The following is a 13602-nucleotide window of genomic DNA, read 5'->3' on the forward strand; positions in this document are numbered from 1 at the left end:
ACAGCGGGAGTGAGTACCTGGTATAGCTGCCAGGATTTCAGCCAGTGTAACGCTTGCGCGGCTTGAGCGCCAGTCGAGCACTCCTTCTCAGGCCATGATCGCCGAGAGTTGACATCGTGGCATCCTCGAGCTCTTGCCTTGATGTCTTCGGAAGTTTCTCATGCGCCTTCAATCGTTTTGATCGGCGCAGCTCACGAGAACTTTTGCTATCCTCCCCCTCCGGCGCTTGGTGCTTCCTTTTGCGCGGCCTTGGTGGCTCAACATTGGCCGGTTCATTGCCTGGCTGGTGTTGAAGCAGATGTGATGAATTTGTCCAAGATTGGTGCGCATGCGAAGTTCCATTGCGGGGCCGAGCACCAGCATCGTCTTGCAGCGTGTGCACCCAAGCCTCCACCTTGTTGTCCCGGCGGACCACTGTCTTTTCTGTAGTGGCGTCATCATCGCTCGTGAAAGCTTCAGTCAAGCTGCCGTCAATGGTAAGGGCTGCAGGAGAGAGCGGTCGAGGGCAGGCACTCTTCAAAGCCTCGACACCAGTGTGAAAGTGATGCCATTTCTCATCCCAATAGCGGACGTCGTCAAGGGGCATTTCGGAGCACCTTTCGGCTGCACATCTGACTTCGTAGGGGCCAGCGATGTAGAGCTCGTCGAGGGCGAGCAAGCGTGCACCTTCACGTCCCAGTTGGCGCAGCACCATCATTTCTGAGTAGACGCGACCCTTCGCTTCTTCTAGCAGAATGATTGGTGTATATTGATCTCTGTACGATTGCAATTTGTCCTCCCAGTACTGCACGTCATTTGGGTCGGGTTCTACATCGGCAGACTCCCGACACTGAACGCTGTAAGGACCAGCGATGTAAATGTCCAATTGTTTGAGAATGTGTTGGCCTCGGGGTCCGATCCGCCCAAGGGTCCAAAGCAATTGGTGAAGCTGTCGCCTTGCGGTGTCTGCGCGGGCACAAGGCACCTTGTAAGCATCTGCTGCCCAGGCGTTATCGTGGTTGACGAGGTTTTTGCGCGTCAGCGGTTGGAGTGAAGGTTTGTCCATTGTGCTGATATGCTAGAGATAGGTTGAGTATGAAATTGAAGAGGCGCGCGGCCTGACGGGAAGATGGTACTATATCTGGGCTGCCACAAATTGGCGGGGCGCGTACAGGCCCATCGCCTTGCATGGCGCCCGGAGTGAATACGCGGGGTGGGTCTGCAACACAAAAGGACGCCTGGCACACGGGTGTGCACCTAGCTGCTCCGTCAGGGATTCATGAAGATGTCGTATATCAATATGTGCCCACGCAGTACTGTACATCGCGTGCTGCAGCCGCCAAACCGGCGGATCCCATTGCATATCCCCCATGCATGCGTGGGATGGGTATCGAGAGACGGATTGGCTGACGATGTCCATCTCGCGTCGCGGAGAGCAGAAAAAGCACCTATTCTCCAGGCCAGCTGCAAGACGCTTCGTATCAGAGTGAGCTGTTCTGTTCGCACGGTGGTCGGTTCGAAGGATGGCTATGTACGGGCATTATATATATATACATGCCACTCTTCCACTATAAGTCCATATTTGTTCAGGACAGGCAACTTGATCCTTGACGGTCACGATGGCGAACGAAAGACAATTCAACACGCTCTTTACCATCCACGCATGTCAAGCGGCCTTTATACACGATCCGGCCAATGCGCAGTTTCGCGTATCCGAAGATGTATATGATGTACGCGAAAGTCCATCGCCAGGCGCGGACTCCAGAGAATGCACACCGTTGTCACCCACCCTGCAGGAGTCTCATCTTTGCATCACTACAGATTTTCTACCTCGTGATCCCCAAGCTGGGTTTGTCTTCGGGAGCAACCCGGACAGCTGCGACATCATACTCGCCCGAAGGTCAGATCAAGGAATCAGTAAGAGACAGTTTGCAATTTTCTTCATATGGGAACATCGGGCCATTATCCTAAAAAATCTCGCTGGGAGGGGCACCAAGTTGACGGTGCGCTCACTGGATCCTCCATGTACAGAGCGTGTCAAGTCACAAAGACACTTGCCTGAGGGGTTTGAGCACACAGTCTCGCTTCCCTGGTGTGAGCTGAAGATCACGGTACCGAGGCATGAAAATGACCGAGAGAGATTTTCTGCACACTGGCTGGCGTTTCAAGAGGCCAGCACTGGGCACGTCCCAGGACTTGATCTTGCGGAGCTCAGCTCCATTGCGCCAACAAGCGTCTGTTCGTCTTCTACATGTACTTATCAAGTCGGCGCAACGCTGGGAGAGGGTGCAGCCACGTTCCTTGCTGCCGACGAGGGGAAGAAGGTGTATGCCGTGAAGGCCTTCTCGCGTCCTAGCACAGATTGCGGAGTGGTCAAGCTGTTGCGGGTGGCCTCTAACCATGTACGTTCTAATATCGGTCAGACGCATTGCGCCTGTTCGCTGACCCAGTTCAGAAATACCTTGTTCGCATCCACGATGTGCTCTACGACACGCCATACTCTCTCGTGATGGACCTCGTATGGGGCTGCAACCTAGAGGAGTCCACCAAGGCCAAACCCATTAACGCCCCCGACGCGCAACTCTGCTTGAAGCAGCTCCTCCTCGCGGCCGAAACCTTACACTCCGCTGGTTTAGTCCATCGAGATATTAGGCCTACCAATATTATGGTTGCCTGCCGGGAGCCCATCCATATCAAGTTGGCAGGCTTCGGGCGAGCGGCTTACAGTAGTGCGCGAAGGAGTCGTGGTGGCTACACACCATACTCCCTGCCCAAGTCCGAGGAGGCCAGTTCCGCAGGGATTGGTGGTGTGGACATCTGGGCCATCGGCATCATAGGTCTGGAATGTCTAGGGGGATACTGCCCGGGTACCGTCGTGCGCAACTACGTGGCGCGTCTGGCTAAACGAGGCACCTCAGCATTCGAGTCTTTTGTATGCACTCTATTGCTCAAGATGCCCTCCGCCACAGATTGCCTGAGCCACGAATTTTTCGCGATACAGGTCGGACGTGCATTTCCTATCAGGGGACAGTTCTGGAGCAAAGAAGAGCCGATCCCAATTCGCCAAAGACCCAGCGGCAGGATCTCCGTCCCCAAACCGCCCAGGAAGCAGATTATAGCTCCCGCAACGCTGCGACTGGATGGCCAGACGGCTCTGGAGGTGCAACACACATTAGTGCCAAGTGACAGTGTCAACATCGATCATGCTGTAGGAAGCGAGGTTGCGAATCCCAGATTGAGCAAAAGATGCAGGGCAGATTCGAGCTTCGAGCGACCACCAGTACAAACTCAACAATGGTGCGATGGCTCGGGCAGGAGAATCAACGGGTCGGCGAAGCGGCTGCGCGAGCATGATTCAGGCAAAGCCAGCGCTGACGGAGCCTGCAAACGTCCTTGTGTAGAGAAAGCACCAGATCAGCCGGTAGAAGCCGCTCTTTTCAAGTCTGGAGGCATGTGGACTCTGTCGATTGGCCCAAGTCGCATGCCCATGTCTATATCTGACTACTACGTCGAGTGCCTCGCGATATGCAATTTTGCCGCCCTAGATAACGATTCGAAAGCATTAAAGTTGCAAACACTCGATAATGTGCGGCGCAGGCGAATGATGGGCGAGGAAGAATATTGGGTGCCGCTTCAACAAGCTGTCGGATTTTGCAAGGATCTAGGTGTGCTTGAGTCTCTATGGCCACTTTTCATGTTGGCACCTCACGATGTGCAAAGAGGAGCGTGTCTCTTGGTCGAGCCTCGTAGTGGCGACTGATATGCGACAAGTCTTTCTGCATTATTTGATTAGAGTTCAATTCCGTGCGGTCATACGCCTGCGTGGTGATTATAGCCTGACTCGTTTACGATACGGGTTCATTCGATCCAAGTCGCACGCAGCACTGAAAATCGGCGGCGTGATGCTTAGGTGGTCTACGGAGTTCTGGGGCGCTTTTGTCATTCAAGGGCATCAAATTTCGACATTCCTGGTAGCTATACATAAGCACAACAGTCTAGCAGGTACAGTGGTTGAACCACATTCTTTAGGCAAGACTTTCTGATTCAAGAATGTGACTAGCGATCTCTTCTAGTTCTGGTGTCAGACATTGGTCGCTGCTCAAAGGTTGCTGACATCTTGATGGGTGAAATAGTTCATTCTACCGCCTTGGTATACCCAAATCGGACTCGGCCCAGTTGCGTCCAACGCCCAATCTTTCTTGGTCGTGCTTCTCCTCTGCTTCTTGGAATCCTGAAAAATATATTCATTGGGCCTTGTGAGATGCTGCTCTTTCACAACTCTCACTTCGTACCATTTGGATGCCTCCCTTCCTTTGCCTTTTGGGTCATGGGGCCTCGGTCGATCATCATCCCCCATAGATGTTGACTGGGTGGATGGACCAGGTATTGCTGGTATCTGATATCCAGTCGCATTGCCGGCCTGCATCACAGGCTTAGCAGTGCTCCCGGCAGGCAGATAGTCGGGCAAATAGTCGTCTTCGGTCACCTCTTCATACTTCATGACATCTGTGAGATGCACAATGCATTCTCCCTGCTTCGAGTCAAGATAGATGTAGTGCTTGCGGTCGTTCCTCGCTCCCATATCGTCCAAAGGATTGAGGACCAAGTCCGGCTTGTCAACCCGCCAGACTCGGAAAGACTCTTTCAGGAAGGTGAATGCGTAGATTCCGTCCACTTCATAGAACTCAATGGCTTCTTTGGATCTCTTCAATACCTGATCTTCAACTTCCTTAGCACTCGCACCTCCACCTTTCCCTTCACCCACCATGATCGGGTAAAGAGCATGATGCGTGGGGTCAGTCCCTTGAACAAATAGATCAACTCTGTATCGCCCTTGGTCCACGGACTGCTCGCAATTGACAGCGTACCCATCAATCACGGGGAACAGGGCGTGGAAAGTTGATTGAAACGCCGCCGCGGCAGTGTATTCAATATCATGTTGTCGATGCCTCTGTAACAAGAGTCGAATGACTGGGTATTTATCAACGAAAGAGCTCATGACGATATTTTTCGCAAGTAGAAGATTTGAAATAACGATGTCGACTTTGATACATACATTTTGAATGAGAGACAGCTCTTTTATACAATTGGAACGATCCTGTTGTATTGCACAATGCTGGAACCCCAAGGCCATTCGTCCTGACCAATCCTGACTGTTCTCTTAATTGACAGCCCTTTTAGGATTAAGTCCTTTGAAAATAAATCAAACCCGGCTTCAAGAAAACCCGGTCTCAGCAAAACCGGGTTTCAATAAAACCCGGTTTTCTTAAAAACCGGTCTGGGCCAAATCAATGGTCGGAAGTTCTCTCATGCCCAACTTCCTGGAAGCTCGTTTCCTGAGAGGCCCAGCCTCCAATTCTGCGCAGCGCACTCGCAGTCCTAATCCAATGGCTTGTAACATCAATCTTTTCAAACGGCCGGAGCTCATAGACAGGGCCAAAGACTTGGTCCACGACCTTGGTTTGCAAATCGAGTTAGCGGAGTCCTTCGTCCAGACTAAGGCTATGGTCTGTTCAGGGGTCAAACTGACATCAAATCAACTGTCTCGATGCAAGGCTTTTGTGCGTTTTATCAATAGCACCTCCGAGAGCGACCTGCACAGTGAAGTTGCGCGACTCAGTGCACGCGAGCTGGCATTTCTTTCGATGTGTTTCGCAGAGGGGCGACTGACAAAATTGCATTCTGTGATCACAGCCGCAAAAGTCCGAGATTATATGGAATCACAACAAATGACACACTTCGATTCAACAATGATCATCCACCGCCTGGCTGCATTGGCATTTTCGGAACAGGGTATATTCAAGCGCATGTGTGATGAGAGGGGCGTCGTGTGGCAAAGCAAGGCGGTAAAAGAACAGAATAGTAGGTTCATTCATGTTTCCCACATGATCGACTTGACTGACGCCATTTTTAGCAGTTCGCATTAGGCGGCCCAAGTTTCAATGGCCGCCCGAAGCAGACAGACGAGATGCCCCTCCCAACTCTGCTGAAATTCCCAATTCCTTCGTCTACCCGTTAGGTGTTTGTGGGAGATTAGAACATTGCCTCGGTGGTCATGTTGCGAAATGCATCTTTCGTGGAAATGGGCAAGCGACTGAAAGCGTCAGGGCAAGATGTTCTCGCGTTGGTGACGATGCCATAGTTTTTCTTGATCTCACTTCCGAAGAAAGCTGGCTATCTGAGATGTTTCCGGGGCACGGAAGCGGCGCCCGCGTCTCCAAATTCGAGGAGATCTTCAGCCCCATCATTGTCAACAATGTCCACCGCAGTGAACAGCGCAAATGGGAGCGTGCTATAGGACACTGTGATTTCACCGATTGCGTACAGCTTGCGTATACTCTCAAGATACGCATTTCATCGGCAGGTACTGAGATTTTGAATGATCTGTTTCAGTTAGATGGAGATTGAGTATCAGTGGCGAAGCTCTCGTTGCAATATGACCCCTTGTAAATAGTAACTATTATCCCAGCTTTGAGGTTGATTCGCCCAGATGGCTGTTGAATGCTCCAAAGTTCTTGTCCTTTTTTTGAAAAAACCGCTTCAACCCCACGTATTATGTAGGTCTGGTCCTGCAACGATGGCTCGATTCTGATGTAGGGTTGGGCCTTGGGCAGATCAGACATCGCGGGGTCATTCTTGGGCAAATCTGTCCAACTGGATTGCTGTTCACTGTTAGTTACGTCGAGATGACAGGTCTGATGAGGGCATGGGAGTATCATACGAAATCCTTGAGCTGACCTTCATCAACCGACATGGTTAATGATGATCAAAGGATCGTGTTTTCTGGAATTGTGACCTTCCTCAATGTAACCATAAATCACATATGCAGGAGGTGGAAATGGGAAGCGTGATGAGAATGACCGTTTGGTTTGGGCTATCGCTACGCCGGATGCGGCCCAATGCCCCCTCCTATTTGCCGTGTCTTACCGCCTTCCCTCAGCGCTTTATACTGGCCGCTAGCGAAAGGACAAAGTCTTTTGGTATTTTTGCGTCGGGCCTCTCACAATAGACCATCGGGGCCTTTCACAAATGGGCCTTGGATTATAGCAGTGGATTTTGGCTGGCTGCAATCGAGCGCCACTCAACGAGCGAAGATCCTGGTGCAAGCTATAGTTTCGTTGGTGGGCTTGAACCCCCCCTGTAGCAAACCTGGCACTGCTTTGCCGAGAACCACCACTCCAAAACATTAGAAAGATGAATTTCGAGCCACCTCAGATTCTCACTACGTGTTGTGCCAGTCAATGCCAATCTAGAGACAGATGGTCCTTGAGGGTCACATGAGAAACCAAGCCATAGTGTACGTTGATGTGTCATGTCGATGGTATGACCCAGGCGATCCAGACGAATGCGTCCAACGCAGAACTCATGACCACACCAATTCTTCAGGAGTAAACCAACGATACGTTGCTGACCGTACACGTCCTGTTGACATGGTGTCACTTGCCAAACGTCGTCGAGAACAGCTGCGGAATAAAAATACGGCTCGAAAATAGTCGACCTCGGATAATTGGAAGAAGGATTGGGAAGAGTGAGAGATCGCGAATCGATTTTCGGCTCAGGCGACACGAAAGCTACACTGCGAACACCGAGTGGAGAGCGATCAAAGAAAACTCGGCTGACCCTGTCCAGATGCGGAAGATCAATCAACGTGAAAAAAGTGCGGGAGCGCGATTTGGGCCAAGGACCGAAATGGACAATGCGGTCGTTCGTAGTCTTGAACTAGTTGTTTGTCAGTATTATCCCCTTAGGCCTTTGGAGTAGCGAGAAGGCTTACGATCAATCCACGAGATCTAGAGTTTTGGCCGTATTTCCACATCTCACATATCTTCTCGCCGACGTTCAGAGGGAAATAAATCCAAATTCCATCTTCGTGACCTTGGTATCTTGCCATACTCTCTCCCACAGAATGTGCATGCATCGACATGATGCGATTTTTCCAGTAGAGTGAATATGCTTTTATTCCTGGACGATTACATTCCAGCATTGACAGCTGGTCAACACGCGGGGTGTTTTCTACTAATGGGACCGATCGAAGAGGGGCTTTAAGGGGAATTTCGCACAAAGGCTGAAGAGTCTCTAAACCATTTTCCAATGTGAGGTTCCGGAGTTTGAATCGCTGTTTGTAATTAGCCAAATTCGGAACGACCGAGAGATGCTTACATCAGTTTGGGCAAGGAGGACCGTATCAAGTGAGCTGGCCCCTGGCCCAGGTCTGGGAAGCTGGATGACCCTCCACCATAAGTCAGAGCTTGCATCCTGCCGAGAGTCACAAAATTGCAGCTTTATGATACCCAGGTAATTTTCGGCCACACAGATGCTATCCACCAGTTGTGTAAGTTGAGGCGAGAAAATGCATTCGTTATAAAATTTATCGCACGAATTGCTCAGGGACGAAATATACCGGACGCCCTCGAGCTCGACGTAGCTGGCCCAGATCTCGGCTGAAGTGTGGATGCGAGAGACGTGTTTGCCATTCTCCCCAAGGGACACCGGGACAAGTTCATTGCGTTTTTCGATGGTAGCGCACCGATGGAGGGTGGCATATAGTTGCAAATTGGTGCCGCGAAGTAAATGGCTTGCAATCTCAATGTAAAGCTCGAGCGGTAAGGGCACCTTTGCTTCTCTGAGTGCTGATTCGACATCACGATGTAGAAATCGAATGCGTGCCTCAATCTCAGATGGCGCGAGTTCATATTGATGTTTCAATATGGCCAAGAACGCGTTGAGCGAGGTCGGGGAAACAGACTGTGCGCAACCAGTATGACAGCCTATTGCTCTTCCATCATCATGAACACATGAACCGAGACATTGTGAGTAAGTTGTGCCAGATCCGTCAGTCATTGACAGACCATTAGGCATGCTCCCCGATCGACATCCGTTGCTCATCACTATAATGAGAATCAGCTCAGCTTAGTCAGTAGATAGGGTAAACACCAAACCAGCAATAACGGATTCATGCTTTTCAAGCTTGAAGCCGCACAGGCCACAAAGTTGAGAGACGCAAGGTCCTGTCTTCGTAGGGACATCATAACCGATGGCAGCCATGGCGGATGCGCTAGACATGATATCCACAGAGTAGAGCAGGGAAGTATCGAAATGGTTCGAAAGAAGAGATCAGGTAGTATGCAGTATATAGTTTAATGACGTGTTCAGCCGTTTCTTTGTCCAGCAAGTTGATGTATAGTGTTCTTGCACAAAGCACTGTACCGATGCACTGTACTCGCTGTGGTAAATTTCCAGGCATTTTCTATGCTACTTTAAATGACAAAACAACTCGATCAATCTGCGTTCAATTGTCAACTTGTCAGACTCCTGCCAGTTTTCTGCCATTTTGTTCCGACAGCTAGAGACAAGCCTTCGCATGTGACCGCGAACCAAAGACTGTCAAAACCACTTGCAGCCTAGCCAAACCCCTTCTCTCGAATATAATTTTTTTTTTCCTCCAACAAGCTCTGCAGCATCCCCTTAGGATCTCTTCCCAACCTGGTCTGGGCTACTAGGCATAGCCATACGACTGTCCTCACTCTATGGCTTGAGAGGCGGGTAGGCTCCGAACCTTAGACTCACGCGCGACCACATATAAGAACGCCGCGTTTTGCGGACTGGACGTATCTGTATTTTGACCCAACTAGTATGCATATTCTTCCTGAACGTGGGACGTGGAATATTCAATCGGCGTTGATTTTGATTTTAATATGCCATCTTGCGCAACGCAGGCAAGATCTGACTTCGTCCTTTCCAGGTGCATAACCCCTCCTTCCGTTGCCCGACCACCGAGCCGTGCGCCTGCGTAGCTATCGTATCCTGACTCCTCCATGTATACGAGTTCATCCGATCGAAGACAGGTCTCGAATAACTTCCATCTTGTCGATATGGACATCGAGCTCCTAAGCAATATATGCAGGTTACATCCGGTGTATCGTGCAGCGGTCGCATGAGGCATTGGGTATCGGCGGTGTAATGTCGGTCGACCCACGGCGTTCTTGGGCGCTCGCTCCGGAGCCGAAGATTCGCTCGCACCGTTCGCACGGATTGTGGCGCGACCGCTCGCATTCGCAAATTCGATATCGTGGCCTCTGCGGACTCACGGGCAGAGAGACCATCGAAGGTGGTGGAGGCAAGATCGGGTTCGCGTGGAGAGTTTAGACGTTTGGCAGCATGGGGGAAAAGGGCCCCTACGCCCCACTCCTTACCATAAATCACCAAGTGCCCTGGGCACCTAGAACTCTATCACCTGTTGTATGAGTTATGCTGCCTGGTCATCTTCAGATATCATTTCCTTCAATAGTCTACAATGGTACATTACTGTAAAAGAGTGCGCCGCGCTCACTGGCTGGTGCAGATAGCTATCTGATTGACCCCGCGTTTCCTTAAGGCCTGTTGAATATCACATGATTTGATTGGGGTGGCATGCAGGTCAACTCAGCCACATTGCAGCCTGAAAGGCTCTGATTCTGTTGTCGCAGGTATGACTCTCTGACTATCACCTACGATACTCAGGCCGTCTCAACGATATGCGCTCCTGAAGATGCGCTTACTTCAGACCACGATACAGGGAGGTCTCAAATTCACCAGGGACCTGATCGAGGGGAAGGATGACATCCCACCCTATGCCATATTATCCCATACGTGGGAGGCGAATCACGGCGAGGAAGTAATCTACAAAGATGTCACAGAGACGACAGGATTTCAGAAACGCGGATATCAGAAGATACAGTTCTGTGCAGAACAAGCCGAACGCGACGGACTGGAGTACTTCTGGGTGGATACATGCTGCATCGACAAGATGAGCGCCGCCGAACTCTCCGAGTCGATCAACTCCATGTTTCGCTGGTACCAGCGTGCTGCGAAATGCTACGTCTATCTTTCAGATGTGTTATCTGGTTCTAGCAGCGAGGACGAGCCTCCGAGGTCGACCTGGAAGCAGGAGCTTCGACGCAGTAGATGGTTTACAAGAGGATGGACGCTACAAGAACTTATCGCGCCTTCTACTGTAGAGTTCTATTCCTCTGATGCGAAACGACTCGGCGACAAACGATCTCTCAGCCAGACAATCCACGAAGTCACTGGCGTCCCGATCCGTGCTCTCGAAGGCACACCAGTTTCCAAGTTTAGTGTAGAGGAACGAATGTCCTGGTCAAAATCACGAGCCACGTCAAGACCAGAAGACAAGGCATACTGCTTGCTAGGCATACTTTCAGTATCCCTAGTAGCTAATTATGGCGAAGGCGAGAAGAACGCATTTGAGCGTCTTCGTTCCGAGATTTACATGCGTTCGCCGCTAAGGGTGTTGGAAAAACTTCCAATAGCGGACGGAGCAGCGTTCGATTCTTATGCCAACGAGCACGACATCCAGTGTCTTGAAAATACTCGAATAGAAGTCTTGGGTGAGATCGTCACATGGGTGCAAGAACCTTCATCCAAGGCAGTTTACTGGTTGAATGGTATGGCGGGAACTGGGAAGTCGACCATATCACGTACGATAGCCCAAAAATTTTCAGAGCACGATATCCGCAGAGCTCACCTTGGTGCCACTTTCTTCTTTAAAAGGGGCGAGGGCGATCGTGGGAACATGTCAAAGTTTTTCACAACCGTCACAAGTCAGCTCATTCAGCAGGTACCGGAGATGGCTGGGCACGTGCAAGCTGCGGTGGATGCCGATCCTGCACTTGCTTCAAAGGCCATGCGAACACAGTTCGAGGTGTTAATTGTGGATCCGATTTCTGAGGTCTCACTTAATTCTTCTCCGCGCACAATACTTATCATCATTGATGCGCTTGATGAGTGTGAGCGGGAAGAAGACATACGACTGCTCATCATGCTATTATCAAAAGTTCCCAGAGCTACAGCCATACGGCTAAAGTTCCTCTTGACAAGTCGACCGGAGCTGCCTATTCGTTTGGGCTTCAGCACCGTCAGCGGCACATATCAGGACTTTATCCTCCACGAAGTAGCACAAACTATTATTGAGCATGACCTAGCAATATATTTTGAACACGAGCTCGAGCGGACGCGACGGACCTTCAATCAAGACCTGCCAGAAGAACGAAGATTACCCGCAGATTGGCCAAACCCAGCAGATGTAGGCTTGCTTGTGCAAATGGCAACTCCCCTCTTCATCTTTGCTGCTACCATTTGTCGATTCGTAGCCGATCGCAAAGGTGGCAACCCTGAAAAAAAGCTGCGGCGCGTCTTAGGATTTCGTTCAGCGCAAGGATCCAAACTTGTGGCCACATATATGCCTGTGCTAGAGCAACTAACTATGGACCTTACCCTAGAAGAACAAAACGAGGTCCTATTACAGTTTCAACGGATCGTGGGACCAATAGTGGTATTGGCGGATCCTCTTGGCTCAGAACCACTCTCTCAGTTGCTCAATCTTGCATCCAACGAAGTTCTAGAGCTCTTGGACTTTCTTCACTCTGTTCTACGGGTTCCATCGTCGCCCGAACAGCCAATTCGGTTACTGCACCTGTCTTTTCGGGACTTTTTGGTCGAGAGGCACAGAAATCCATTCTGGGTAAACGAAAAAGAAGTTCACGGACAGCTTGCCGAACAGTGTTTACGGGTACTGAATAGCTCGCTGAGAAATGACATGTGCAATGTCAAAGCTCCTGGAACACTTGCATCTTCGATACCTGCATCCGAGGTCAGATTAGGCATATCACCGGAACTGCAGTACGCATGTCGATTTTGGATTTATCATCTCCACGAATCGTCTTCTACTATTCTCCCTATGACCAGCATTTCGGATTTCCTCTCGCACCACTTTCTCCAGTGGTTAGAAGCATTAAGCTGGATTGGCAGACTTTCGGAAAGTTTGAGCATGATTCAAAGCTTGCGATCAATAATAGTAAGTAAAATAATGAAAATAGTATAAGCATAATTACTTATAATACTTAGCCAAAAAATTGCCAAGAAATTAGCAATCTTTTAACCGATTCTGTACGGTTCATTCAGGCGATGAGGATGAGTATTCAAATTGCACCGCTCCAAGTCTATTCTGCAGCCTTAGTCTTTTCTCCAACTAGAAGCATCATTCGCAATATATACAAGGAAAATATCCCGAGATATATCGATTTACAGCCACAAGTGCCTTTATTTTGGGGCGATAGACAGGCAACACTCGAGGGGCATTCAGATTGGGTCACCTCGGTGGCGTTCTCGCCGGATGGCAAAATCGCGTCGGCATCGCACGACGGAACCGTTATCCTCTGGTCGGCAACGGGTGAGAGGCAGTCAATGCTCGAGTGGCAATCAAGTTGGATTAACTCGGTAGCATTCTCGCCGGATGGTAGGATTGCGTTGGCGTCGCACGATGGAACCGTTATCCTCTGGTCGGCAATTGCCGAAAGGCAGGCGACGCTTAAGGGGCATAGAGACTCGGTCATATCAGTGGCATTCTCGCCAGATGGCAAGATCGCGTCCGCGTCGTACGATGGAGCCGTTATCCTCTGGTCGGCAGCGGGTGAGAGGCAGGCGACACTTGAGGGGCATTCAGATCTTGCTACGTCTGTGGCGTTTTCGCCGGACGGTCAACAAATCGCATCGGCGTCGCACGATAAAACCGTTATCCTCTGGTCGGCGACAACGGGCGAGAGGCAGGCGACACTTGAGGGGCAT

At 50.5% G+C, this 13602-nt stretch overlaps 4 protein-coding genes across 4 annotated transcripts; 2 read left to right on the forward strand and 2 right to left on the reverse strand.

The window, feature by feature from the left end:
• Positions 1 to 37: 37 nt before the first annotated feature.
• PFICI_05960 (uncharacterized protein) lies at positions 38 to 1045 on the reverse strand (the record flags this gene model as incomplete). Its single annotated transcript, XM_007834541.1, has 1 exon — positions 38 to 1045. The coding sequence occupies one exon, from the start codon at positions 1043 to 1045 to the stop codon at positions 38 to 40; it is 1008 nt and encodes a 335-aa protein (XP_007832732.1).
• Positions 1046 to 1598: 553 nt separating this feature from the next.
• Positions 1599 to 3739, forward strand: PFICI_05961 (uncharacterized protein; the record flags this gene model as incomplete). Its single annotated transcript, XM_007834542.1, has 2 exons — positions 1599 to 2381; positions 2435 to 3739. 2 exons carry the CDS (start codon positions 1599 to 1601, stop codon positions 3737 to 3739), a joined length of 2088 nt encoding a protein of 695 aa, XP_007832733.1.
• Positions 3740 to 4078: 339 nt separating this feature from the next.
• On the reverse strand, positions 4079 to 4978 carry PFICI_05962 (uncharacterized protein; the record flags this gene model as incomplete). The annotated part of the gene is made up of 1 exon (XM_007834543.1): positions 4079 to 4978. One exon carries the CDS (start codon positions 4976 to 4978, stop codon positions 4079 to 4081), a length of 900 nt encoding a protein of 299 aa, XP_007832734.1.
• Positions 4979 to 5729: 751 nt separating this feature from the next.
• Positions 5730 to 6387, forward strand: PFICI_05963 (uncharacterized protein; the record flags this gene model as incomplete). The annotated part of the gene is made up of 2 exons (XM_007834544.1): positions 5730 to 5841; positions 5894 to 6387. 2 exons carry the CDS (start codon positions 5730 to 5732, stop codon positions 6385 to 6387), a joined length of 606 nt encoding a protein of 201 aa, XP_007832735.1.
• Positions 6388 to 13602: the final 7215 nt, after the last annotated feature.

This window comes from Pestalotiopsis fici, assembly GCF_000516985.1.
Source record: "Pestalotiopsis fici W106-1 unplaced genomic scaffold PFICI_Scf_3, whole genome shotgun sequence".
Classification (NCBI taxonomy): Eukaryota; Fungi; Ascomycota; class Sordariomycetes; order Amphisphaeriales; family Sporocadaceae; genus Pestalotiopsis; species Pestalotiopsis fici.